Source organism: Hemitrygon akajei, chromosome 5, assembly GCF_048418815.1.
Source record: "Hemitrygon akajei chromosome 5, sHemAka1.3, whole genome shotgun sequence".
NCBI classification, from domain to species: domain Eukaryota; kingdom Metazoa; phylum Chordata; class Chondrichthyes; order Myliobatiformes; family Dasyatidae; genus Hemitrygon; species Hemitrygon akajei.
Window position 1 is genome coordinate 150914307 of NC_133128.1, and position 26933 is coordinate 150941239.

A 26933-nucleotide genomic window follows, 5' to 3' on the forward strand; every position below is an offset into this window, starting at 1 on the left:
TATTTTCAGGTACAAGCATCTGGTGCAAATTTATTCTTTTTAAAAGCATAAATGTAACTAAACTGTGAGACTTTGTATACTTAAATCAAAATCGGAGTTGTATGAACATTTGTGTTCTGACAGTGACTAAGGGTAGTACATTAGAGCTTGTTATGTGTTCTGCAGATCCTCTCACTCGGAGCTGGTTTTGATTCCTTGTACTTCCGGCTGAAGGCAAGTGGTGAGCTGAAAAATGTAATTATGTATGAGGTGGATTTTCCAGATGTCGTTCAACGCAAAGCCACTCTGATTAAAAACAAGCAGGAACTTGTGGAGCTTATAGGCTGCACTGACGAAATGGGACTTGCCCAAATGGGTATGATTGATTTGCAAGTACATGCTTCATTGAAAATGCTTGCTGACTTTGGCGCAGCTTTTGACACTGATACAATAGACAAGTTAAATAAGGCCCTCTTGCTAAACAGGTTTATTGTCAGCATAATACAATCACTGAGCTTTGTATTTTTTAAAGGAAAATTGCTTGGTGTGCTTTTTTCAAGTTTCATTATATTATGTTTATTGGCAAGAGTTGCAGAAAATGTTTAAATATAAAATTAACAAAATATGCACAATGAAAGTTCATTTTGACTTTTATAGATAATGGATTCTGATTTGTTCAGTGATGCAATAAACAATCATAAAATTAGAACAATTCACATTAAATTACAGTATATTACAAAAAATGTTTTCTTAATGCCTTTGAATGTCCAACTGTCTGGTGCACTTTATAATTGGATTTCTTTTTTGAAGTTGCAGGTCATCTGTATGGTATGGATTACAAGCTTCTAGGTATTGATCTCACTGAAATAACTAAGTTAGATAACACACTGATGGAAATTGGCCTAAACTATGCTTGCCCAACGCTATTGCTGTCAGAAGTTGTGCTGACATATATGAAAAATGAAAGGTAACTACAATGGATTTGTAAGTTTATTTGAAGGATTTGTCAATGACCATGCAGCTATTTTTAGAAGGAGTTTCTCATTAGAAAACTGTGGCAGCTTCTATGCTACTGGACTGGTATTAAATTGAGAGAAAGTGGAAAAATATAGTCAAAGTGTTTAAACTTTGTAATTGGGTCAGTGGGAGATTTTCAAGCTTAAACTTCAATTAGTAGCTGAGGTTGGTGCTCATTGTTTGTTGAAGTTAATGTATTCCAGATAATTAGAAGCAGGTAGAAAATAATTGCAGTTTGATAAAATTCATTCTCCAAACACAGCTGAGGAATAGTTTTGAAACTTCAGGAGTTGCAGCCAGCCACTTACACTTTCAATTAAAAGGACTATTGTAGATTCCAGGAAAAGGGACCCAGGTAAATAAAAATGCTATCCATTTCATAGATGTAAGAATGTAATCTTTTGAATGGCAGAGGATTCTGGTTAATTGGACCAATCGTAAATCAAGGTAGCTACTTATTTGGGATAACCCTTAAAGAACAAAAACTAATCAAGAAAATAGGCAGGATTCCCTTTGTTTATTTGGGACACCGTGTGCTTAAATGGGGCAGGAGACTGTTGATAAAGAGTTTCTAACTACCATCAACCATGTGACTTGCATAGCCATAGACACAACACCATACTTCAAGCAAACAGTTTTTAAATAGCATCAGTTGTCTGCATTTTTGTTAAAAATCAGTGATTTTTGTCGCTGATAGTTGGTAAGAATTGAGCAGTAAGACAATTTGGAACTGTTTAGCTCACTGCGGTTTCAAGCATTCTGGCTTGGAGGTGCCAGAAAAGGCCCGGTGTGAAGATGAAGTGATTTCACTACTTCAACAAATTAGAAACTCGAAGAATTTGAAGGTATCGACAGTCATCTTGAACGTACTATGAAAATGAAAATTTGGAGGATGCAATCACTGGCAGCATTGTATGAAGGCAGTCCATTATCTACACTAATTGTATTGATTTTGTTCATTTACAGTTAAAAGAACGCAACACAGCTGAATTCCTCAGTGATAACTATTGGGAACTAATACATAGTTTTATATTACTGCAGTAGTATCATTAGTCTTCTAATTTGTTTAAAAACATAAGTTGTTACTCAGTTTGTCATTTGTATGCCTTTTTAACTATTTCCATGAAACTTTGGCTAATTGGGATTGTCCCTTAATTGGGCCAAAACTACTGGTCCCAAAGTGTCCCAATTAATTGGAATCCACTGTATTATGGTTTTTAAAGTCCTACAAATTTTTAAAATGTGTAAAATGAGCAATAGAAGAATCACAGATGTTAACTGATATCAATTGCCACTGACAAAAGTCCATATTTCATTTTCTGAGAGAAAGAAAATTACAGTGTTTATCATCCTGGTGTGCCTGAACATCTCAGAACAACTTATCATTTGTAGTTGACCTTGACAATTCCAGCTATTTGTTCTTAGAAATTCCAAATCCAAACTCAGAGAAACAGCAGGCAGTTGTGAATGGAATGGTAATCTTTTCTAATAAATCATTTTTTGTATCAAGTTGGGCCATTTTCAGAGGATTGGTGTATTAAGTAAAGAGTCTTAGTTTTCTGTTTGCTCACTGATGAAGTTAAACTATTATCTAGCTCTTCAGCTGTAATCCGTTGGGCTGCGGAGCGATTTTCGTCAGCAGTGTTTGTTGTCTATGAACAGATACGTCCAAATGATCCCTTTGGTCAAGTGATGCAGCAGCACTTTGTGCAGTTGAACTCCACTCTGCATGCACTTGTTCAGTTCCCTGGAAAGGAGGCTCAGCAGATTCGTTTTTTGAAAGAGGTTAGTGGAGAATTGCACATTTTCCATTTATTATAGTTATGATGGTGTAGGTGTTCTAAAACTAAATTTTTCACAGTATGAATCATTGAATTTCTTTAATTTGGTTCAGATGCAGGTGTTTTATTCATCTACAGGTTCTCTAACTAGTAGAAGAAGGCATATCTATGACAGTGTGGATTTGTCCATTGTTTTATGTTGAGCAGCCTGTTTCATGTAACAGCAACGATTTCCTTCATATGTTTGTGAACTTCAACTGTTGACAGCAGGCAGTTTCACATAGCATAGTCACACAAATAGTAATGCATTAGTAGCCAGATGGCCTGACATAGTGGTGTTAGTTGAGAAGTAAATATTGGCCAAGACAGCTGGATACTGTTCTCCAAATTAGTGCTTTGGGATCTTCTGTGTCCACTTGAAGGACCAGTGAAGATCGTGGTTTAATGTCTCATGTGAAAGCTGGTGGCTCTGTCAGTATGCTCTCAGCCAATATTTGGTGCTCAGGATTCTGGAGTGGAGCTTGAACTTATTGTTTCCTGCACAAAGGGAAAGTGCTGTGATCATTTAGTTAACACTTTGCTTTACTATTGCTTTGTAAAAGTAGGTTAGAGATAACTGTAAATTTTGTTTGATATTGCTCCAAATGTAAGAGAAAAGAAAACTTGGGTCTCAGGTAGTTTTGAATTCCTGAACTCTTGGGAGAATTTTCTCTACATTTGGTGTTAGGACATTGGCAACACAAACAAATTGATATTTGGTATTCCAAGACTGTACGAGTCAACCATGTACTTTTGAACTGGAGACAAATATACCCCAAATCAGGTAGGGCTGACAAGTTCCTTTATGATGGTGTAAGTGGTCGAAAGGGCTGGCCAGTGGTGTAGTGGCATCAGTTCTGTGCTTAGAGGCGGATTGTCCTGAGTTAGAATCCGGCCAGGTCCCAAGCTGGGCAGTAGCAGTATCTGTGCAGAAGAAAGGCCTGGCAGTCTACTTCCGTATCTTGCCACGAAAACCCTATTGACAACTACACTATCTATAGGATCGTCATGAGTGGATGACGACTGAATGGCACTCAACAACAAGTGCTCTAAAAGCAAATTTATCGCAGTATGAATCATTGAAATTCTTTAAGTTGGTTCAGGTGCAGGAGTTTTATTCATCTACAGGTTCTCAAACCAGTAGGAGGCATATCTATGACAGTGCGGATTTGTCCAGGGTACAGTAGACAATTTGTACTTTCTCAGTAACTCAGCGCATTCACAATTATTTCTCACAGCTGGCTTCCAGGTTATTGTTTTATTGAATTCAGTTAATTGCTGCAATAGGATTCTGACTTATGCACTGCTCAATCAATACAACACATTGATTACAATACCTACAACATTTGTGTGCATAATTTAAAATAACAGGTGGGAATGTACAGAGCTGATGAAGGGTCTTTATTGGAAATATTGACTGTTTATTACTCTCCTTGCTGAATTCCTCCAGCATTTTGTGTGTGTTACTCAGGATTTCCAGCATCTGCAGAATTTCTTGTTGTTAATAAACACAGCAGCTACCCATCAGTCAACTTGGGTGGTTGGGAAACCTCTAAAGAAAAAAAATAATAATTGGAGACAGAATTAATTGTTAAGTTCAGCATACTTTATTGAATTCTTTGACAAAGCAACAGAAAGGGCGGGTAATAGTAGTGCAGTTGATTTGTAGATGTGGTTTCATGTAGCATTTGATACCTCAAGTATCGCCTGGTAGACATTAGGAAAATTAATCCCATGGCTGTGTAAATATAATGTTGTCAAAGGGACAGAAAGCAGAGTATTAGGGAGTAGTGCTTTTTTTGTATTACATACAATAGTTTGTGTCTTTAGAATTTATGTCGGGATTAATATACAGAAGCAGTCTGGTCAAAGTGATAAATTTATTTGTCTGCATTTCCTTATGTGTCTGTTTCAGGGCTGGGAGGAATGCTTTTGTATTGACATGAACGAATTTTATATCAGATGTATTCCAGAGCAAGAGAAGCAAAGGATAGAACTGTTGGAACCTTTTGATGAGTATGAGGTAAATCTAACCTTAGATATATCAACTGTTTGAAAAGATTACAACTATGCTTTAATTTTCAAATAGACCAGCGTAACTCAAAACTTGTGTGAAAAACATTTGAAAATAAAATTATGAAAGGTGTAAACTGAAAAACTACTTAGTGATTTGTTTTTAAAAGGTATTTCACCCAGAACATCGGATCAGCAGTGCGATGTTTGGGGTCTCGAACTTATTCCATTATTCAGTGTGATCATCACCGATCTGTGGCTAAACTCAGATATTTGCCTTTTTCTTGCATCCCTTAATGTCTCACTTCATTCTTGAAAGGCCTGGCTCTAATTTTGTAGATTATGTCCACATGTCTCAGACTCCTCAGATAGCAAAAATAGTTTCTCTCATTTACCTTTCCTCTATTATCTTTAAAGCATCAGTCAGATCAACTCTTAACCTTCTAAATTCAAGGAAAATTGTCTAATTTATTTAACATGTCCTTGTTACTTTAACCTTTGGAGATTTATCATCATTTTGATAAATCTGTGCTGCATTCTTTGCAAGACCGTAATATTTTTCCTAAAATGTGTTGCCTATAATCACTTCCAGTAGTCCAACATGGGTCTAGCCAGGATGTGCACTCTCATCCATTTTTTTAGCTTTCTGTTTCCTTTACCTTTCTATGACGTTTTAATCATTTTTGTACTTGAATCCTTATGTCACCTTGAATGAACATAAAACATAGAACTGTGCAGCATAGGAACAAGCCCTTCACCCCACAATGATGTATCGAACTAAATAAATGAGTAATTAAATGTCTAACTGATCCCTTCTGCCTATACAATGCCCTTATCCTTCCATTTCTTGCAAATTCATGTACATATAAGAACCTCTTGAATCCCTCTATCATATTTGCCTCCACTGCCACCCCGAGCAGCACATTCAGGCACGCATCACTGAGAAAAACGTTGTCCAGCACATTTCCTCTGAATGTGCCTCCTCTCACCTTAAATGGTATTAGAGGGGCTATTAGACTCAGAATTCAAGAGGAATTAGAAATAAAAGTAAATATATGCTGTTAATAAACACCTGCTAAAATTCACTTTGAAGAGGCCTAACTAATCAATCATTAATATTTATCCACATAAATCAGATAAATAATTCAATCCATATGTACCAGCAAGGATGTGATGGACGTAATGGCCCCCTTCTATAAACATCTTTGACACTATTGTTATAGGTTTATTTCACAGAATGTTAAAATATTTAAAAAAATAGATATTTTAAAGATTGCTTAACTTGACAAATGTTTCTTTTCATTCTCATCATCTCCTTTTGACCAAGGAATGGCATCTGAAGTGCTCTCACTATATGATTCTGTGTGCATCAAAAGGAGATTTGATAAAGTATCTGCCATTTACTCCTCATCCAGGTAAGGTCGGCAAAATTTCACATGGTAACAAACTAGAAAGGATAATAATTTGAATGTGTTCTTTGGTGCCTAACCATCTTTACTACATGCAGCTGTCAATCATAGAAAATCTGCCAAAGCACCAGCAACAGTTAAAACGTCTTTTGTAACTGATGTGTCGTAATATGATCACCAGATGCCATGCTCCAGGTCTTGCCTGCTGTTAAGTATGTTAAGGGCTTTGAATGCTTCTGAATGTCCCTGATACTGAGAAACGTTTGATGAATGCAAAAACTATTAAAGTTCAGTGATTCAATAAAGAAAGGTTAAGTTATTAAAACATTTTAAAAATTAAAGTGCCAAAAATCATTAAAAATGTGACATTAAGGGCATTATCAACAGCAGACTGTAGGTAAGCAGTGGTCTAATGTGTAAAAGAATGTAAAGACTGAAGAAGACACCGTATATTAATGGATCAGATGTTGATATTGGCAGGAGTTGAACCTGAGAAGTGAAATGCCTTCAATGATAGCATGACATTTTCAGTATCAGGTTTCATGAAAAAAAAATCCACATCTGATGCAGAATTCAGCAAAAGATCTTAGTCTTTTGTGTTTGTATCTGAGTAAACCTATGTTGTAATGTTCACAATAATTGCATTCCTGTGGGCATGGAATTAAATTTAAAATTGCTGGAAGATTCAACCTGGTGGGTGCCTGTTTGAAACCATGATGTGGAATGGTATTGCCATTCTTTTGAACATTGGTTAAATATTGTTTTCTTTTTCAGTCTATGTACACTTTTGTTTCCTCTTCAGATTACTGCACCAAGTTAGATATTCTTGATTCATTGCAACTTTCAGTCTCTCTATGTGAGACAGAAACACAGAGCCCTCATCTGAGGAGATTTGCCCATTGCTCTGTACTAGTTGGCCCATATACAGTTGTTACCACTGGAGGATTTGGCAACAGAATTGGTCAGCATGGACGCCTTAAAGATATATCACTTCTGGCTAAAAGTGGGCCAGTTTGGAAATCTACCTCCTTTAGGGATGCAGATGGTTTATTGAGTAAGTTTAAAAATAATAAAATTTGCTTTAAATTATTTTTTGAATTATTGTTATCCATGTTGTTCTATGAAAGCTTAAACTGCTAAAAGCAATAGTAATTTCTCTCTCACTCTGTGCTTGATATTAGGGCTTTGATGTTAATTTATCAGAAAAGCAGCAAGAACCATCAAAAGTTAAAAGTCTGTTCATTGTTGCCTCTTTTCATTTGAAGATATTTTCTTGGCTCAGCTTCACAGATGTCTGCAAAACTATGATAGCTTGTTCTTAATCTGCGAGCTCAGGCAATGAATCCCAGAAGCTATTTAGCTTTTGAAACCATTACAGATGAGTTTTTTTCATGATCTAGCCTGATGCCTTGACATTTGTCCAACTTGCTAAAGATCTATAGTGATCAGAATCAGGTTTAATATCACCGGCATAGGTCATGAAATTTGTTGACTTTATGGCAGCAATATAATGTAATACATAATAGAGAAAGCAAGTTGTGAATTACAGTAAATATATATATATATATATATATATATATATATATATACAATAGTTAAATTAATTAAGTAGTGCAAAAATAGAAATAAAAAAGTAGTGAGGTTCATGGGTCCATTGAAAAATCAGATAGCAGATGGGAACAAGCTGTTCCTGAATCGTTGAGTATGTATGTGCCTTCGTGCTTCTGTACCTCCTTTCTGATGGTAGCAATGAGAACAAGGCATGACCTGGGTGATGGGAGTCCTAAGTGATGGACGCCTCCTTTCTGAGGGCAGCGTTCCTTGAAGACGTCCTGGATACTACAGGGGCTAGTGCTCATGATGGAGCTGACAAAGTTTACAACCCTCTGCAGCTTACTTCAATCCTGTGCAGTAGCACCCCCGCCCCCCCCCCCCCCAATACCAGATGAAGAAGCAGCCAGTTAGAATGCTCTCCACGGTATTTTCAACTAGTTTGGTGACATACCAAATCTTCTCAAGCTCTGAATGAAATTCAACCAGTGCCGTGCCTTCTTTGTAGCTGCATCGATATGCTGGAATATGTTATGATCAGAAGAAGCAGTTGTGACCTTTTTCCTGGAGTGTATTATTTAAATTTTTAGAATCCCAAGTATGAACTTGGTGTGCAATGGAAACATATTGAAAAAAAAATCAGTATATAGGTGATACCTATGTTAAGAGGTTGGGGAGGGATTTGCATTTCTAGAAAATACAGCATATTGCAATTTTCTGTAATATAAAGCCACATCACCTGAACATGCATCAAGAAACACAAATTGGAGAAATACATTTTGTTTATTTTTTTCACATAAGTTATGTAAGAGCAATTTTTATTCTATATCTCAACTTTTTTGATCGTTATTTGTGAATTCTGTAAGGGTAGATTCTAAAACCTGAACGGCTATAATGTGAAGTTTGCCTGCAGTCCATACATGACTATAATATTAAGTGGTAAAAAACACCTGTTTCTCAACATCATGGTTGCTGTGTTAGCTTAAAGTTGAACACCAATTGCAAATTTGTATGAACTAACTGTATGAGAGAGTCTAACCACTTCCCTTTTCCATTCAATAGAATTTCCATCAGAATCACATTCAATCAGTAAGTCCCTCACCATCGATATCTTAGGAGTTACACTTAACCAGAAGCTGAACTGGACCAGCCACGTCAATGCTGTGGCTACTAGAACAAGCCAGAGGCTGTTATCTTGCATTGAGTGACTCATCCCCCTGATACCCGAAGACCTTTCCACCACCTACAAAGGAGCATTATGTAAAACTCTCCACTTGAATACAGCACCAACAGCATCCAATAAGCTTAATGCTATCCAGGACAAAATAGTCTCCTTGATTGACACCTCATCAACCTCCTTAAGTATTCATTCCAACCATCCCTGGTGCACAATGGCTACAATCTGTACCATCTACAAAATGCTCTGCTGTTAATCTCTTAGTCTTCCTCACCTATAGTTGCTCCCAGTCCTGCAATGTTTACCACCAAGAAAGGTAAGAGCTACATCTGCAATAGGTTCCCCTCCAAGTTGCCCACAATCCTAACTTGGTAACATATTACTGGTACTTCATTATTGAGTCTAAATCCTGGAATTCCCTGCCCAACAGCATTATGAGAGTATCCTAATTGGAAGGACTGTGATGGTTCAAAGAACAGCCCATTACCACCTAATCATATGCTAGCCTTGGAAATAATACCCAAATCCTGAAAATGAATGTTAAAAGAATTATGGTGTAAATTGGTATGAGCATTTGCTCATAAAATGTACACATTTGTCACTATATTTATACTATAATCTCTAATGCGTGTGTGAATATGTCCTTGTTTGTATTTCTGACTTCCCTATGGGTTAGCAAGTTTATCTTGCTAATAACTGAGCTGTTACTAGGATACACTACTATTTCAGTTTCTGCTCCTCTCAATTTGTTGATGTGAGTGATTTTGGTTCTCCAGTAAATGAAAATCATAAAACTACAAATGGTGGAAACACTCAGCAGGTCAAGCGACATCTGTGGAAAGACAAACAGATTGATAAAATTAATTCTGTTTCTCTTTGCATAAGTACTGCCTGATTCGCTGAACATTTTCAGCAGTTTCTATTTTTAATTCTGGTTCTCCAGTTGGCTGTGTAGATTCCAGCTTGGTTTCACTGATCTCTGCTGGAGGCACTTGTATGTGATTGCTGTTGAGAGCTCAGTTGGGCTTGGCTGCATTGCCCCCTGCTGTTAAAGAGGCCAATCACTATTTTAAAACAAATTACTGTATTGCTATTTATTTAGTAATTGAACTTAAATGAACAAAACAGTAAAAGCTATTAGTAAACAATTTGGTAAGTAAACTTTAAAAAGTAATTCTTCTTGATAATCATACAATTCAATCCTTGTTTTTCCGTATCCAGTACATAATAGTCTGTTTCTAATATATTCCTAATTACTATTTTTAAAATCAAAAGATAATTCAAAGAAATCTATTTAGAAACTGAATGTAAATTTGGTGAATTTTGCTAAAATCTGTCAGCTTTGATGGCACTTAGAGTCTTTATTCTTGATAGGTTAACTGAACATTCTTTTAAACTGCAACCTATTCTGTTTGTGCATTGAACTTGTAATTTTTTGGTTTATTTTCAGCTGAGCGAATGTTTCACAGCATGACCGCACTCAGTGATGGTCGTTGTATAATCATTGGCGGCCGCACATCTCCACTGAAGCCAGTCACAAGTGTTCTTTGTTTGAGATGTGACACAGGCGATGGTGGCATCTCCAATGTCAGCTTGTCATTAAAGGCGATTGAATGCAGTGGCACCATGCTGTCACCACGCTGGCGGCACACAGCAACAGAAGTGATTTACAGAGGTAAAAATAAAACACAAGTCATGTAAAATATAAGGGGCCATTAATTATAAACAACTAGACAAAAGGTTGAAAGATTTCAAATCATTCTGTTTATTTCTCCTCTGATTTACGGTATAGCTTTATAAATGCTCACTGATAAATGAAAAAAAAAACAAAAAAGGGAAAGAAGTCAGCTGTTTAGATAGAAGAAATCTATTAAAATCCCTATTTGGTAATCTGGACAAATTTTAAGATACTGTCCTAGCAGATTAGTGGTAACATTACTGTATTTAAAATTTGACCTGACACATAAAAAGGGAAAGTTAATTACATAGAAGGAATACTGTATAGAAAGACCCTCAGATTTTGTTTGTAAAATGTTATTAAAGAAAGATTTGAAGTTATATAGTGTGCTACACAAACTCAAGGCTTTATAAATTTCTTTACAGCCAATGAGATATTTTTGAAAAATTGTAATATAGGAAATCTGACACCCAGTTTGCACGATGCAATATCCTATTAAATAAAAACAGATTAACCATATAATCCATTCTTTGAAGTTTTGGTTTAAGAGATTAACATTAACCAGAATACCAGGATTACTTCTTCTGTATTTGAAATACAGTAGTACCTTAGGATCTATAATGTTTCAGAAAGGAATGCAAAACTTAGATCACAAATTCCTCTATTTGCATCTGCCTACAAGGTACTTCTGATGGAGGTTTAGTTTTAGAGTCAATTCCAATTAGGGATTGGTGACTGAATTTCAAAATGACAAAGGGTTCTCTGTCGCCAAAAGCCTCCAGATTCTATTTTATTACTTTGATAAGGAACTCTAGAAAATAATAGATCTAAAGAATACATTTTATCTCTAATTGAAGGTCAATGCATTTTCTTTTAAAGACCAGAACTATCTGTTCATTTATGGTGGTCGCTCATCCAAAGAGTTGGTTCTAGATGATTGGCATTTCCTCAGTCTGCAAGATTACAGCTGGACAAATGTAAGTTCAGAAATCAAAACATGAACTGCTGCAAATGTTCAACATTACAGCGAGTTTATGTGGAGTAAAGAAGATAATTAATATTTTGGGAATAGACTTTAATGAAAATCCAAGTAAATAACATCCACGGACTCTCCTGTGTCTATTCTGCTTGTTACTTCCTCTAAGAATTCCAACAGATTTGCCAGACAAGATCTCCCCTTAAATACACCATACTGACTTTGGAATATTTTATCATGTGCTTCCAAGTAACCTGAAACCTCATCCTTAATAATGGAATTACTGACTGATGATTCTTGAATGATACCTCCACAGTCTCTTCAGCTACCCCTTTCAAAACCCTGGTGTTTTGTCCATTAGATCCAGGTGATTTTCCACCATCAGACCTTTCAACGTCCCAAGTAGCTTCTCCTTAATAATGGTGACTCTACACACTTCTGCCCCCTGACTCTCAAATTTCTGGCATGTTGCTGGTATCTTCCACAGTAAATATTGACACAAAATACTTCTTCAGTTTATCCACCATTTCTTTGTTCTCCATTACTATTATTTCTCCAGCAACGTGTTGCAGAAGTCCAATGTCCACTCTTGCTTCTCATTTGCTCTTAATATATCTGAAAAAGCCTTTGGATTCCTCTTTTATATCTTAATATTTCATCTTTTCTCACCTGATTAATTTTTGGTGTGCCTTCTGTTGGTTTTTAGAATCCTCCAAATCCTCTGTTTTCCTGTTATTTGTTGTGCTGTTTTGAAGATAAAGAGGTGAGCTTCTTTTTGTCATATGTACATCGAAACATTAAAACATACAGTGAAATGCATCAAACAAGAGAAAATCTGCAGATGCTAGAAATCCAAGCAACACACACAAAATGCTGGATGTACTCAGCAGGCCGGGTAGCATCTATGGTAAAAAGTACAGTCAAAGTTTTGGGCTGAGACCCGTCATTAGGACTGGAGATAAAAAGATGAGGAGTCAAAGTTAGAAGGAGGGAGGAGGGGAGGAAGAATCACAAGGTGATAGGTGAAAGCTGGAGGGGGGCAGTAAAGAGCCGTAAAGATGATTGGTGAAAGAGATACAGGGCTGGAGGAGGGGGAATCTGATAGGAGAGGACAGAAGGTCATGGAAGAAAGAAAAGGGGGGAAGGAGCACCAGAGGGTGATGATGGGCGGATAAGGAGATAAGGTGAGAGAGCGGAACGGGAATGCAGAATGGAGAAGGTCTGGTTGGGTGGGGGAGGGGGGCATTACTGAAAGTTGAAAAAATCGATGTTTGTGTCATCAGGTTGGAGGCTACCCAGACAGAATATAAGGTGTTGCTCCTCCAAGCTGAGTGGGGCCACATTGCAATGGTAGAGGAGGCCAGGGACTGATGTATAGGAATGGAAATGGGATGTGGAATTAAAATGGGTGGCCACTGGGAGATCCCACTTTTTCTTGGGATGGAGCGTAGGTGCTGGGTAAAGCGGTCTCCTAATCTACATCAGGTCTCACCGATATACAAGAGACCACTCTGGGAGCGCCGGATACAATAGATGACACCAATAGACTCACAGGTGATGTGTCATTTCACCGGGAAGGACGTTTTGAGGCCCTGAATGGTAGTGAGGGAGGAGGTATAGCACTTGTTCCACTTGCAAGGATAAGTGCCAGGAGGGAGATCAGTGGGGAGGGACCAGGGAGACTGTAGGGAGCAATCCCTGTGGAAAGCAGAAAGTGGGGGGATGGAAAGATGTGCTTGATGGTGCAATCCTGTTGGAGATGGTGGAATTCATGGAGAATTATGTGCTGAATGTGGAGGCTGATGGGATGATAGGTGAGGACTAGAGGAACCCTATCCCTGGTGGGGTAGTGAGAGGATGGAGTGAGGGAAGATGTGCATGAAAAGGAAGAGATGCAGTTGAGGGTAGTATTGATGGTGGAGGAAGGGTAGCTCCCTTCTTTGAAGAAGGACGACATCTCCTTCATTCTGGAATGAAATGTATAATTTGCCTCAACACAAATCAGCAAGGATTGTGCTGAGCAGGCCACAAATGTCACCCCGCTTCCGACATCAACATAGCATGCCCACAACTCACTAATCCATCTATATGTCTTTGGAATGTGCCCACATGGCCACTGGGAGAATGTTCAAACACCTTACAGACAGTGGCAGGAATCGAACCGCAATCTTTCAGCTACTGCTGTAAAGCGATGTGCTAACTGCTGTGCTGCCGTCTCTTTTGCTTTTATGTTACTTTTGACTTGTCAACCACGGTTGCTTCATCCTCCCTGTAGAATGTTTCTTCTTCGGGATTAAAATGAACCTGTGTCTTCTGAATCACTCCCAGAAACCCCTGCTTCTTCACCATCACCCTTGAATCAGCTTTGGCCAACTCCTCTGTCATGCCACTGCAGTTGCCTTTAGTCGATTGCAGTGCCTTTCTTCTATCCACTTGTTACCACCTTCAAGGATTCAGTCTTTAATAAACGTTTCTAAAAATTGATTTATTTTAAGGAAATTAAAGGGGTCCATAAGGTGATATAATCTTACGTGACTAAGGAAGGGGTGACATGTAAAATCAAGTCACATTCTTTGCATTTACGAAGGAAACTGGAAAGATGTTTGAGTGAAGGAAGTTATGAAATAAATACAAATGGAATATAGACAGGCTGGAAGTCAACCTAAACTGGAATTACACACAGCTTGCACAGTATCCTTCAGGCCACTTGGGTTTGCTCTGGGTGTGCCAGTTCATTCTCACATCCCAAAGACAAATATGTTGGTAAGTGTAAATCTCCTCCACTGTACAGGTGAAAGGCAGAGTGCAGGAAGAGTTGAAGAGACTGATGGGAGAATAAAAACATGTTTAATGTAGGATTCGTGTAAATGAGTGGTTGATGGTTGGTGATGACTCAGTGAGCCAGGGGTTCTCTTTTTATGCTGTATATCACTGTGATTCTGTACTGCAATCCATTACAAAAGACTTTATGTAAGAATACTCATGAAGTGACTAATAGGTATTTGATAATATATGTGGAATCTGGAAGAGGAAAAGTTGATTGGGAAGTTGTTAATATAACGTTGATATTTAAAAGATGACACAGGGTTAACCCAATATAGTCTAGGGTAGAAAGTCTAATTCCTTTTGTGGATTAAGTTTGATAAAGCAACCTCAAAGACAGGGTAATGACATACCTAGACTCATTTACTATGCAAAATATTTCACAAGTGTCATCTATTGGAGCATAAGTATCCATTGGGAAAAACAGTTCACGGTTTGAAATCGGTTAATGTTCACATTCTAAAAACAAATCCAAACAGCCTGCTAATCTATTACACAATGTACGTGCTTTACAGATTCCAGTGGATGGTCCTCCGCCTGAAGGCCGTCATTCCCACACTGCGTGTACATGGAAGGGTGGCGTTGTGATTGCTGGTGGATTGGGAATAGCACAAGTTCCTTTGGGATCTGTTTTCTATCTTAAGCCAACTTTGTCTGGTTTTGTTTGGGAAAGAATACAAATGATTTCTTCTGTCATTCCGCGGTAATAATATGAATTATTTTAATAGCAAAATAATATGAATTATTTTAATAGCAAAAAATGAAATTGCTATTTTCTCCCTCTCCCTCCCCTCTCCCCTCCCCCTCTTCCCCTCCCCCCTCTCTCTCTTCTCCTTCTCCCGCTTGCTGTCTCTACCCTTCATACTTTTGCCTACATCTTCAGATGATGACAGGTTGATCAGTCTACAACCCACGTTCAGGTCTGAAGACTGGCTAGTGTTATGATATATTTGCTATATATCGTGACTCCAGAATACATCCTAACAGTCTCAAGGCTTTTAACTTCAGATTCTCAGATGAGTGAGATTTATTTTGTGTGGAAGACCTGGAAGGATTACGATGCATGTGAAATTTTACATTTTATGTGCTTTCAAATTGATACTCCACTTATAACTTTTTAATACAGAGTACCCATTGTCAGAATGGTTAAAACTACAAGAAGTAAGCCTGAGTGTGTTTTTACATTTTAGGGAACAGCAGTCATTATTCAAGTATCTATCCTGAGAAGACTAAGCAAATTAACTGCTTCCTGGTAAATAATACAGTATAGGGGAAAATTGGAAGTTTACATAAATGCGTATGTGATGTGATTTTTAACAGCGGAGATTTTTAGAAACATAGAAAAACCTACAGCACAATACAGGCTCTTCAGCCCACAAAGCTGAGCCAAGCATGTACATAAATTTAGAAATTACATAGGTTTACCCATCGCCCCCTATTTTTCTAAGCTCCATGTATCTATCCAGGAGTCTCTTAAAAGACCCTATCGTTTCCGCCTCCACCACAGTCACCAGCAACCCATTCCATGCACTCAGCACTCTCTGCATAAAAATCTTACCCCTGACATCTCTGTACCTACTTAGAAGCACCTTAAAAATGTGCCCTCCCACATTAGCCATTTCAGCCCTGGGAAAAAGCCTATGACTATCCACACGATCAATGCCTCTCATCATCTTGTACACCTCTATCAGGTCACGTCTCATCTTCCGTCGCTCCAAGGAGAAAAGATCAAGTTCACTCAACCTCTTCTCATAGGGCATGCCCACAATCCAGGCAACATCCTTGTAAATCTCTGCATCCTTTCTATAGTTTCCACATCCTTGCTGTAGTGAGGTGACCAGAATAGTACTCCAAGTGGGGTCTGACCAGGGTCCTATATAGCTGTAATGTTACCTCTCACCTCTTGAACTCAGTCCCACAGTTGATGAAGGCCAACACACTGTAGCCTTCTTAACCACATATGCAACCTGCACAGCAACTTTGAGTTTCCTTTAGACTTGGACCCCAAGATCCCTCTGATCCTCCACACTAATATTACCATTAATACTATATTCTGCCATCATATTTGACCTACCAAAATGAACCACCTCACACTTATCTGGGTTGAACTCCATCTGCCACTTCTCAGCCCTGTTTTGCATCCTATCAGTGTCCCGCTGTAGCCTCTGACAGCCTTCCACACTATCCACAACACCCCTGACCTTTGTGTCATCAGCAAATTTACTAACCCATCCCTCCACTTCCTCATCCAGGTCATTTATAAAAATCACAAAGAGAAGGGGCTCCCATAACAGATCCCTGAGGCATGCCGCTGGTTACTGACCTCCATGCAGAATATGACCCGTCTACAACCACTCTTTGCCTTCTGTGGGCAAGCCAGTTCTGGATCCACAAAGCAATGTCCCCTTGGATCCCATGCCTCCTTACTTTCTCAATAAGCCTTGCATGGGGTACCTTGTCAAATGCCTTGCTGAAATCCATATACACTACATCTACTGCTCTTCCTTCATCAATGTGTTTATTAATGTCCTCAAAAAATTCAATCAGTCTCATAAGGCACAACCTGCCTTTGACAAAGCCATACTGACTATTCCTAATCATATTATTTATCTCCAGATGTTCATAAGTCCTGCCTCTCAGGATCTTCTCTTTTTTGAATAAGAAAATTGGATAATTTTATATCCCCAGGTTTGTTATCACCCTAACACCAGCCATTTCCTGTCAAGAACAGATATAATTTGTCTGGAAGTGGCTGCTGCCCTTTGGAATCTTATATGACTTGCAGCTTCCCACCAGTACTGATGGAACAATATGGAGGAGGTCCTCCTCCTCTTCACCCAAAAAGGAAGCTGGAAATTCACGCCATTGTTATATTTCTATGATTCTGGAGAAAAGTCCAAATTGGTTTGCCTGCTCAAGCCTGGGTTAAAATTTCACTTGAGTTAGGGTCGCAACATTACTGGACCTTAACGTACATGTTGAAAGAAGGACTTTCCAGTATCAGAGGGCAGGAGGAACGAGGGGTGGTTGATGATCAGTGACATTGAAATTGCCTTCAAGTTGTTTGCATTTATTTTTCAGATACTCGCACACAGCACATATTCTTGATGATAAACTTATTTTGCTTGGAGGAGTATCAATCCACACAGATTCAAATCCGGAAGTAACTCTTATTGATTTAAAAGCAGGACGGAGTTGTAACTACTACATCAGCACGGCAAGTAATCAGTGTTAGAGCAATATATCTGATAAAAACAAAACATCTGTTGTATTGTGCTCAAGAATTTTCCCCTCCAGCATATTTACATATTTTACTTCCTGTTGGTAATAATCAAAGGTACAGCACGCGAATGACCAAATTATTCCAAAGAAGCTCATTCCCTAAAATGTTGTCATATGACAGTGATACAACTTAACTGTAAACATATTTTTCTAGATTATGTTGAAACGGTGGGTAAGGCTGTGAATAATGTATATTTGTATTCTCTTGCGGATTTGTTTTATTAATTTTAATGGCTGGAGGAGAAAATGTCTAATTTTTATTCCCTCCTACAGTTGTTGCAATTTTATACTGTAGCTTTTAAAATTGTGTTTTTTTTTACTGCTAGTAACCTTATTCCTGAGTAGCTCAAATGTCTGGAGTAGAGAGGACAAGGACTTTTTTCCCCCAAGATTAGTAATGAACTGTAATGGCAAATTACCCTTTGAAGACTGTGTATCCAGTGACTTTTCTTGTTGATGACAATTACTAGTGAAGGTAAAAGGATGTAGCTCTATATTTCAGAATAAAATAACCTACCTAATCAGAAAGAAAGCAAAAATTTGTCATTCAAGCTCTATCCCTGCAAGACCCTGATATTGTTCCAGAAGCCCAATTGAAGTACAGATCAATTTGTTATTTTGTTGTAGCTACAGATTTTGGTGAACAGAGACCCTATCAGTATCTTGATTTGGTATTAAATGCCTCTTTACCTTTCATGATCCAGCCTATGGTCATTTGGTGGACGCACGAATGTTCAAACTGCCCTTTGTTATCACAAGTCGCTGAGCATGACAGATCAGTGAACAAAAAAAATCTCAAATTATTGAGACTAAAAGTAACGATTTATTTGTTACCATTACCAAGATAAATATATTTCTATAATATTGCTCTGAGTGCTTTAAAGCTGAAGTTTCAATTTATGACTATGCATATTGGAAACCCCAGGGGAAATAAAGGATGAAGCAACAAACCGGAGAAGCAGATAAGAGAGTGAGGAAATTGGGGGAGGAGTCAGGGGTTAAAGGTGAGGTGTAGAGCACAAGAGGAAAAATGTTCAACCATTCAAAATTCAACCAGTCAAGCCTAAAAAGTTAGATTACCAAGAAAATTTTGGAACTGGGTATCTAAAAGTGCATGTGTCTTTGCAGGAGTTCCTAAATGATTAATCCTTACTTAATTTAGTATTAAGTGAATAAGTAAAAGATATTTCTTGCCACTAAAAGTTGTAACCAGAATGACAACAAAATGTTGGCCTTGAATTTTTCATTTAATATATTTATGTCACATTACTCCAAGCACCAAAAAGGGTAAAATGGAAAGAAATTGCATCATATGGCAGACTATTATATGACATTAATCTTCAGATATATTGATTTTTTTCCTCTATTACAGAACCTTGTGAAGTGGCCACTAATGTTACACAATCACAGTAGTCTGCTGTTGGCAAAGGAACGCCAGGTGCTGGTCATAGGCGGAGGAGGGAACTGCTTCTCATTTGGAACACACCTGAATTACCAACCAGTCTTGTTACAGTTACCTGAGATTTGCTGATCCAACAAAATGAAACACAACAGTAAAATCAGAGTACAGTTTGTAGCTTTTATGAAATAATACTTCTCCTGGAGACCTAAAGCCAACAGCTGAATATCATGAAGGTGACAAATGAAATATTGTGAACTTAATTATCGGTGACCTTGGCTACACCTTGAGACTTTGCCAGATTTATGAGTATTGGTTTTATATTTCATCACAGTTGTCTTATCCTCACTAAATATGAAGGAATGTCTACCTGTAATCGTTTGAGTAATTAGTCTTTTAACTGTGTCAACATTCATGGTATTATATTTGAGCTACTTTCTAAATTAAATTGTCCATCATTTGGTGGCTGGCATAGATGTAATACACTCAGTTGCCACTTTATTAGGTACCTCCTGTACCTGATAAAGTCATCACTTAGTGTATGTTCATGTTTTTATGTTGCTGTAACCCATCCACTTCAGGGTTCGATGTGTTGTGTGTTCAGAGATACTCTTCTGCACACCACTTTTGTTATGGTTATGGTCATGGTTACTCGTCTTCCTCTCAGCTTGAACCAGTCTGGCCATTCTCCTCTGACCTCTCTCAATAACAAGGCATTCTCACCCACAGAACTGCCGCTCACTGGATGTTTTTTTGGTTTCTCACACCATTCTCTGTAAAATCTTGCTCAAACCACCCTGTCTAGCATTAACAGTCATTTCATGGTCAAAGACACTTAGATCACATTTCTTCCCCATTCTGATGGTTTGACCTGAACAGCAGCTGAATCTCTTGGCCATTATAAGGAGAACAAATAATTTTTACTCCAGATCCGAAGCAGCATAAAAGAACAGAAAACATACAGAACAAAGAATAATAGAAAAAAAAACACAATAAATATAAATGTTTGATACTTTTTATACATAGTGATTTGAGTCCATAAAGTGACATGAGGCTGTACATAATATGACTAATGCAAAATAATAAAGCCATGGTGGAGTTAATGGGTGGAGGTGTTGATCAGCCTTAACTGCTTGGGGAAAGTAACTGTTTATGCTTTGAGTTGCTGCCACATGCTTGGCTGATTAGATACTTCCATTAATGAGTGTGTGTGTGTGTGCGCACCTAATAAAATGGCCACTGAGTATATGTGAATGGTTTGAACCTGTGGATTTGATTTGAACAATGAGCTGTTGTGCTTTCAAGCAAGGTAACTAACTACTCACCCTCATGAACACAAAATTCTTAAAATTTTGCCTCTTGAAAATATAGATTTTCTTATCTTTGGAATAATAATGTTATACTCTAACACAGGAACTGTTACCCACAACAGGCTGTTTCAAATTGATGTTAAGAATGTGACCAATTTGTAGGTGTGCAGATGCAAATATAATTAAGAGAATCTCTTATGATATTTATCTGTTGATAGCATGTCAGATATTCATTTCTTGACATATTTCTAATGTCATGCAATTGAATACATACTTGTTAACGACTTGTGACAAATTATGAACTAACCCATCTATTAAAATTTGCATTGCCTTTCAAACAGTTATAGTAAATTATTAAATTTAGAGGGAATCATTTCTGTACACAGTCAAAGGAATAGATTTTAAAAGTGCTCCACATTGGAGGATATCTTGTACTTCCTTGCATTGTTTATTCTGTTAAGTGAAATTTCATTGGCATATCGAAACAATACAATATGCCCACAGTAAATGAATGTGTTTTCCCCAAAGGGTCAGACAAATCAGGGTTACCACCATGATGGGCAATAATTTTGTTTCCCTGAAACCATAAAACAGTGAAATTAGGAGCAGAATTACATCATTCGGCCCATCGAGTCTGCTTCACCATTCAGTCATGGCTGATTTATTTTCCCTCAATCCCATTCTCCTGCCTTCTCTCTGTAAAGCATCACAGTACAGTAATAAGCAAACTGAACCTTTTTTTAAAGCTTTGCTTGACAATTAATTCACCTTTCTTTCCAAAAAGGGACAAAAGTTTTATTTTTAAGGAGCTATAGGAAAACAGACTTTAGACCATATATGTCAAACTCAAGGCCCGCGGGCCAAATCCGGCCTGCGGTGGAATTATCTCTGGCCCGCGAGATAATATCTAATTACTATTAAAGCTGGCCCCAGTAATCGAAGCGCCTATGGCGTATGATATGGCTAATGCTGAGTTTATTCAGGTACCAGGTTTTCAGGGTTTTTAGTGTTTATTCGGCAGTCTTCTTCATAAGAAACGGAATTTGTAAAGTTAAACACTTTGTAGTTATAGCAGAGACTGAGACACATGAGAGCAGGCTGAAAAAACGGAGGTAACAAAAGCAGCGTTCGCACGCGTCCGACTGATCTGGCCCGCATGAAGCTGCATTTTGCTCAATCCGGCCCGTGACCTAAAATGAGTTTGACACCCCTGCTTTAGGACCATAAGACACAGGAGCAGAATTATGCCATCTGGCCCATCAAGTCTGCTCCACCATCACCATGGCTGATTTTTTTCTCCTCCTCAACCCCAGTTCCTGGCCTTCGCCCCATAATGTTTGATACTATGTCCAATCAAGAACCTATCAATCTCTGCCTTAAATACACCCAATGACCTGGCCTCCACAGCTGCATGTGGCAACAAATTCCACAAATTCACCACCTTCTGGCTAAAGAAATTTTGCCGCATCTCTGTTTTGAAAGGGTGCCCATCTATCCTGAGGCTGTGCCCTCTTGTCCTAGACTCTCACACCATGGGAAACATCCTTTCCACATCTAGGCCTTTAAACATTTGAAAGGTTTCAATGAGATTCCCCCTCACCTTCTGAATTCCGGCGAGTAAAGACCCAGAGCCATCAAACATTCCTCGTATGATAGCCCTTTCATTCCTGGAATCATCCTTGTGAACCTCTTCTGAACCCCTTTAATGTCAGCACATCTTTTCTAAGATGAGGGAACCAAAACTGTTCACAATACTCAAAGTGAAGCCTCACCATTGACAAGGCTTTAGACAATATAACAAATAAATTGGAAAGATTAAGATTTTCGCTTCTGGCAGTATCTTCAAGTATATAGTCTGATCTGTTGGTAATTACCCTGTCCTATCTATTCAGCTTTAACTTGGCCTTTCTTTATATTGCCTGACTTATGCATGAGACAATTGTGTTATCAATAAAGAGCAATGGACATTTCTTGGGCATGACTGAAATTCTGCAACAATAATATAATTAAGGGAGATTAATTTTTGCAAATGAATTGAAAGGAAAGGATTTGTCTGTCTTCTGAACCAATTATCCTTCAATTGGGATCTGAAAGAATTGATGTCAAAGTGTAGAGATTGTATGTTCCCATTTGACTAGACTTTGTGTTAATAGCTGTTCTTTGATATAGTTGAGATGGGAGAAGTCCAGTGTTTTCCAATTGGAAACAAGTCATCCATTTTATCTAAGTATGACATGTCAACTATGATTCAATAATAGCATTCTCATCTCCAAAGAAAGCTAAGAGTTTACGTTCCACTTCAACAATTTGAGCACAAGGTTACGTCAGTGCATCGCTGCAGGACCAAGGTGTGCTGTAGGTATTGTCCTGCAAGCAGAACTCTTACCACTCAGATATGTTTTAAATCTTTCCCCTCTCCCCTTAAATTTTTGCCTTCTCGTTTTAGACTTCCCTATCCTGGGAAGTAAACTGTGACCATTCACATTATCTGTGATCCTGCGAAAGTGAGGATATGAATAGAATGAGGTGACAGATAATGCATGGCTGAAGAATTGGAGTGGGGACAAGGATTCAGATTTCTGGATAATTGAAACCTCTTCTGGGGCAGGTGTGACCTATACAAAAGGTACGGGTTGCACTTGAATCCGAGGGAAGCCAATATTCTTGCAGGCAGGTTTACTAGAGCTGTTGAGATTGGTTTAAACTAATATGGCAGGGGGGTGGGAACCAGGATGATAGAGCTGAGGATGAGCCAGCAGGTTTACAAGTAGATGATGGGTGTAACATGAATGTAAGAAAGGACAAGCCAATGATTGGGTATAACTGCAGACAGAGCAAAGTGTTGTACCACAGAGGCAAAATTCATAAGGGTGAAGAATGCAGGACTGAAGGTGCTGTATTTCAATGCACATAGCATTCAGAATAAGGTGGACAAACTTGTAGCGCAATTAGAAATTAGTTGGTATGGTACTGTAGGCATCACTGAGTCATTGCTGAAAGAAGGTCATAGTTGGGAGTTTACATCAAAGGATATACTTTGTATCAAAAGGACAGGTAGGAAGGTGGTGGTGTGGCTCTTGGTAAGAGATGGAATTACAACTTTAGAAGGAGGTGACAGGGTCAGAGAACATTGAATCTTTGTGGGTGAAGTTAAGAAATTGCAAGGGTGAGGCAGCAATGCGATTGCAGAAGGACTTTGACAAATTGGACAAATGGGCAACAAAGTGGCAGATGGAATACAGTGTTGGGAAATGTATGATAATGCATTTTGGCAAAAGGAACGATAATGTGGACTATCATCTAACTGGGGAGAATATTCAAATATCAAAGGTACAAAGGGACTTAGTCCTCATACAAGACTCCCAGAAGGTTAATTCACAGGTTGAGTCTGTGGTAAAGAAGGCAAATGCAATGTTGGCATTCATTTCAAGGGGAATAGAACATAAAAACAAGGATGTAATGCTGAAGCTTTATTAGACACTAGTCAGGCCACACTTCGAGTATTATCTCAGAAAGGATGTATTGTCATTGGAGAGAGTCCAGAGGAAGTTCACGAGGATGATTCTGGGAATGAAGGGGTTAACAGTGGGCCTGCATTCACTGGATTTAGAAGAAAGCATTGGGATCACTTTGAAACCAACCAAATGTTGAAAGGACTAGATAAGGTGAATGTGGAGAAGATGTTTTCTCTGGTGGGGATATCCAGAACTAGAGGGCACAGCCTCAAAATTGAGGGGAGACCTTTTAGAACAGAAGCAATGAGGAACTCCTTTAGCCAAAGAGTGGTGAATCTGTGGAATGCTCCACTGACTGCGGTGGAGGCCAAATCCATGGGTATATTCAAAGCGGAAGTTGATAGATTCCTGATTGGTCAGGGCATTGAGAGATATGGTGAGAGGGCATTTTGTTTGGGGTTGAATGGGATCTGGGATCGGCCATGATGAAATGGTGGAGTGGGCTTGATGGATTGAATGGCCTAATTCTGCTCCTGTCTTATAGACCTGCTTGATGTCATATATGTTTACAATGTCACCTTTCAACTTCCTATGCTCCAGGGAAAAAAATTCCAGCCAATCCAACCTCTTCTAACTCAAGCCTTCCAGTTCTGGTAACACTCTTGTGTATTTTTTTCTGCATCCTTTCCAGCTTAGTAATATCCTTCCTATAACTGGGCAACTCGAACTGTACACAATACTTCCAAGAGTTGGTCTCAACAGCAGCTTGCATAGTTGAAACATCACATCCTAAATCCTGACTGATGAAAGCAAGCATGCCAAAAACCTTCACCTCTTGTACCGTATCATTTCCCTGCACTGCACTCTTAGTGCATTAGGATTAACAATGCATTGTTCTTGTTATTGTTTTACCTTATTTAGTTCAATGCACTGTATAATAATCTCAATGATCTGTATAACAATATGCAAGACAAGCTTTTCATGGGATCTTCGTACTGCACACGTGACGATAATAAGCCAATCCAATGCCAACACCACTGTTTGATCAACTTTCCCAGTTTGTTTAGATCTCATTGCAATCTTAGATAGCCTTCTTCACTGCCCACTATACCACCAATTTTATTGTCATCTGCAAATTTACTAACCAGGTCAACTACATGCTCATCCAATTTATTAATTAATACGATGAACAATACCCAGCACCAATCCCTGTGGCATGCCACAGATCACAGGCTTTTAATCTGAAAAATAAACTTCCACTACAACCTTCTTACTCCCACATTAAGCCAATTTTATAGCTCACCCTGGATCCCATGTGATCACACTTTGCAAACTAACCCACCATACTGGTCCTTGTCGATGCTTTGCTAAAGTCCATATAGACAACACTTACCACCTTGCTCTCATCAACCAACTGTCACCTCTTCAACAAGTTTAGATTTGTGACACAGGATTTCCCAGCACAAGGCCATGTTAACTATCCCTAATCAGTCCTTGCCTTTCCAAGTGCAATTATTGTAGATCTTGTTCCTCAGAATCCCCTCCAATAACTTTCCCACCTGGTTACTAAGTTAGGCTCACAGACCTGTAGCTCCCTCTTTTGTCCTTGTAACCCTTTTTAGAATAAAGATACAGTATTTGCCATCCTCCTCTTGTGGTATCACACCCGTGGCTAAACATGATACAAATGTCTCTATGGGGCCCTGGTATTTCTTTTCTACCTTCCCACAATGCCCTAGGATACACTTAGTCAAGCCCCAGGGGGTTATCCATCTTAATATAATTTAAGACCAGCAGCACTTTCTCTTTTGTAATGTAGATATGTTCCAAGACTTAAGTATCATTCCCCTTAGTTCCTTAGTTTCCTGCTCCATGGTAAATATAGATGAGAAATATTCATTTAAGACTGCCCATCTCTTGTGGCTCCACACATAAATGACCATATCAATCCGTAAGAGGAACTATCTTCTCCTTATTATCCCTTTGCCCTCCTGTTTTTCTGCTATCTCTCTTCTACTCAAAGGATTTGCTAAAGGGAGTGTAAGAGATACAGGAGTAGATTATGGGGATTTTGTACTCACTTGGATGGCTCATCCAGGACACTATGTGATCTAACCTTCCAGATTAGCCAACTAACTGTCTATACCTGTCATATGCCTCCTTTTTCCTAACTAGAGGCCCAATATCCTTTGTCAATCAGGATTCTCCATTCTTGCCAGTCTTGCCATTCATTCTAAAAGGAACTTGCTGTCCCTGAATTCCATCTCATTTTTAAAGGCCTCCCACTTGCCAGGCTTCCATAAACATACTAAAACTAATAGAATCATGGTCACTGGTCCCAAAGTGCTCCCCCAGCCCCAATTTACCATTTTGTGATGGTGAGTAGTTGAATTTGAGGGGGAGTTGATGAAAATGTGTCAAGTACATTTTACAGGGAAGAATTATTGAGGGAAAAGGTTACTCTGTGAATTGACATAGACAGGATGGTCTGAAGTATCTTAAGGAAATGTGAAAGCCAATTTGATAAACAGATCATATCATTAAAATTTCCATATGTGGACTTTGCCATGCACAAATGGCAGCTGCCATTTCTACAATGGGACAATATCTACTTTGCTGGAAATGGCCCTGTGTGCCCTGAGATTGTTCAAGGTACGATTTTATTCAAATTTTAAAAACTATTACCTTGCCAATTCTGGGATTGAAGATAACGACAATTTACAAGCGAGGATAAGAATGTTCTCATGAAGCCGCAGGAGACTGCAGTTGCTGAAAGCTGCAGCGACAAACAAGAAACTGGAAGAAATCAATGGGCCAGGCAGCATCTGTGGAGATTCTAATGCCCAGCAACTGTATTCTTCACAGACCAGAAGAAGTCTGCAGATGCTGACAGTCTGAGCAACACACACAAAATGGTGGAGGAATGCTGGAGAAATGCTAGCCTGCTGAGTTCCTCCAGTATTTTGTGTGTGTTTAACTGTATTCTTCTACTGCATATGAATGAAGGTTTTTTCTCATAGTTTATATGTTTCTTATTTCTTTCT

At 38.6% G+C, this 26933-nt stretch overlaps 1 protein-coding gene across 3 annotated transcripts in view; it reads left to right on the forward strand.

Annotated features, from left to right (window-relative positions):
* lcmt2 (leucine carboxyl methyltransferase 2) overlaps positions 1–20774 on the forward strand; it is a 37363-nt gene extending 16589 nt beyond the window's left edge. The window contains exons 4-14 of one of the 3 annotated variants that reach the window (XM_073046865.1): positions 166–355; positions 790–946; positions 2592–2781; positions 4732–4839; positions 6157–6244; positions 7041–7292; positions 10417–10641; positions 11524–11621; positions 14959–15146; positions 17525–17660; positions 19098–20774. In XM_073046865.1, coding sequence (XP_072902966.1) covers positions 166–355; positions 790–946; positions 2592–2781; positions 4732–4839; positions 6157–6244; positions 7041–7292; positions 10417–10641; positions 11524–11621; positions 14959–15146; positions 17525–17660; positions 19098–19256 — 1791 coding nt within the window. In that variant the 3' untranslated portion in view covers positions 19257–20774. Of the gene's footprint in view, positions 1–165; positions 356–789; positions 947–2591; positions 2782–4731; positions 4840–6156; positions 6245–7040; positions 7293–10416; positions 10642–11523; positions 11622–12326; positions 15147–17524; positions 17661–19097 lie in introns of those variants that run through there. The other 2 variants (XM_073046867.1, XM_073046868.1) reach the window with 2 other exon arrangements.
* The last annotated feature ends 6159 nt before the right edge of the window (positions 20775–26933 follow it).